The 2,500-nt window shown below is 38.7% G+C and overlaps 1 protein-coding gene across 1 annotated transcript in view; it reads right to left on the bottom strand.

Annotated features, from left to right (window-relative positions):
- The window catches only part of LOC122801078 (complement C1q and tumor necrosis factor-related protein 9-like), a 48,978-nt gene that overhangs the window by 32,910 nt on the left and 13,568 nt on the right, over positions 1-2,500 (bottom strand). Inside the window, exon 2 of the mRNA XM_044070582.1 lies at positions 236-511. Within this exon, the coding sequence (XP_043926517.1) occupies positions 236-509 (274 nt within the window). The 5' untranslated portion in view covers positions 510-511. The remainder of the gene's footprint in view (positions 1-235; positions 512-2,500) is intronic.

Here is a 2,500-nt window from a genome sequence, read left to right as displayed (position 1 = left end):
TAAGCAGATGCGGACAGTCCTGCAATAATGGCTTTTTACCTGCATTATACTAATCCATGTGACTGAGAGGTCTTTGTTAATTAAGTAACAATGCCATGTTTTGATATGTATAAATTATGGATGTGTTGTATGTCTCCTCGACCACAAGAGATGGAAGTGTTCTAAACCAAACAAAGAAGACAGGTTTAAATTAGTACAAAGGTTCCCTGACTCGTGATAGGTTCTTTCACTTTACCTGCAGGACCTCTGGTACCAGTGTTTCCTTTCTGGCCTGTGGGTCCTGGGATTCCTTGGCAAGTTGAGCACAAACAGAACCATGGGATCTCATCCAGAGCTGGTGGGTTGTCAGTGTTCATGAGGTCATTGCAGACTGAGTAGTCACTTGAAGAGGCATCATTGCTAGCTGGATTAAATGCCCTTGCATTACTATCATTGGAAGGTGCAGCCAGGGTCTCAGATGTGGCGGTAAATAGCAAAACCCCAATTACAAAACAGATGTAGGCAGCCATGTCTGATAAAGAAAAGGAAAGAAACATATTCAAGTAAATATTGCATTATCACTGGAGTTTTTTCCTTATTTATGGTTCTTTAAACAAGCTAGCTGAGTTTGTAGTAGCAATGTAGATTTTTAACAACAGGTAGGAAACCCCCTTGACCATGCCAGTGTGTGCTGATTTTCCTCTGTATTGGATTAACAGCATATCCCACTTAACCATTGGTTCTAGCTTCATTAACAATAATTGCATTATGCTTTTCCTTGCAGTCTTGAGTTCCCTCACTGTTTTACCATACCCCATCCTTAGTAATCCTCTCTCAATCATATTGCACCATCTGTAGGGAACAATACACTCTCCGATTGGCCCCGAATTGTCTTCTTATTTTCATGTTTTTGTTTTTGCTTGTTTTGTTTTTTTATTTCACGTATGAAAACCAAGTAGGTGCACTGGTCCATGGACACTTACCAAGTATGACTTAGCCAACAAATATCTTTTTAAAGCAGCTCTGTTGGATTCTGCTGAAACCTACTAAGAACTTATAACTTCTGCCATGTTCCCTCTTCCTGTTTTCTTCAAAGGAATGTATTCTGCTAAAAAAAAATTTCTGCTTCTCATTTAGAATTAGTTGTACTATACCTTACCCCCATTACCTGCAAGGATAAATTTTGGCTCACCCATGACTTTCATTAGGATAAAACAGCTTTTGGAAAATGAATGAATGAATGAATGAATTAATTAATTTGGGTCTGCCTCCCACCTTCATTATTTGTGGCTTTGTCCAGAATTCTTAAACTGAGAAGTTGAGAGGTATGAACTGCCTTCAACATGCTAAGTTTGGATGATTTACGAAACTGCCTGTAAACCTTATGGTCCTATTTTCTATAGGATCCTGTGCCTGACTAGGTTTTAGGGACTTAAACATTATTTCCTTCAGATGTTATTTCATGACTTTCACTTTCTGCTAAGGTTAAACTGGCATATCAGATGTTTCCACCTACATCTTGTTTTGACTCTTGTGGAGGGGAATCATGTCTGCCTTCATTGACTAGGTAATGGTGTTACTTGTTCTCTTCTTCCACCTCCTATGACTTTAGGAAGAATTCCGTCATCAGTCCTAGCAAGCTCCATTGTCTTTAGTCCCTCAAATTTTAGCAGAAAAAGTTACTGATAACTGTAGGAAATTTTCCCTACCATTTAAAAACATTCTGAGGCATCTTTTTTCCTTTGAATTTGAGAAGAAAGCTACCCCACCCACAATTACAAGAATATATTTCTGGAATAATCTACGCCCATAACAAGAAATGTATGATATGGAGTTTCACAAGGTAATGTCTGTGTTAAATCATGCCACCAACTTGATTTTAAGAAGTGTTATTTGAAAATTATGAAACTAGGACCCCTGTGTGACACTCCATATATGGCAGACTCAGCTCATGTGGTTTCTACTAAAGGCATGGCATACAGTGTGGCATGATCTTTGCCTGCTTCTCTTACAAAGCTATACAAGATGTTCAAACTTGCTGCAGTCTCACCTACATAGCAGTTCAACTATGACGCTATTAGACACACACACACACTCACGCACACAAACACACACTCAACAATGGCAGAAAGCATTATCTGAAGCTCTGAATGTCATGAAGTGCTTTTTTTACTGTGAGCTGCTTGTCATGGGGTAAATATGAATCAGATGCATGCCTCCTCTTTTAAATCTGGCCCACCCATTCATTTTTCTGTGCCTGCACTGATATGAGTCATGTAGCATTTTTCTTTACTTCAGCCTGTATTCACACTGAATTTTTCGGTAAATTTTCAGTAATGAGTGAAGATGAAATAGCACTTTTGTCTGTTAAGTTACAAAATGGAAGTAAATGTTTTTGTATCTTTGCTATAGGCATGCTGGAGTTCCTTGGGATTTCCAGATGAAACTCTATGAAGAAAAGTAAGAATACATTTTATAACTGCCTGTATACCAACCCTTTCTCTGCAGATAGTGGGCCTCC

This window comes from Protopterus annectens, chromosome 4.part1 (genome assembly GCF_019279795.1).
Source record: "Protopterus annectens isolate FY-2018-M chromosome 4.part1, PAN1.0, whole genome shotgun sequence".
NCBI classification, from domain to species: domain Eukaryota; kingdom Metazoa; phylum Chordata; order Ceratodontiformes; family Protopteridae; genus Protopterus; species Protopterus annectens.
This window is presented reverse-complemented; position numbering and strand designations above follow the sequence as displayed.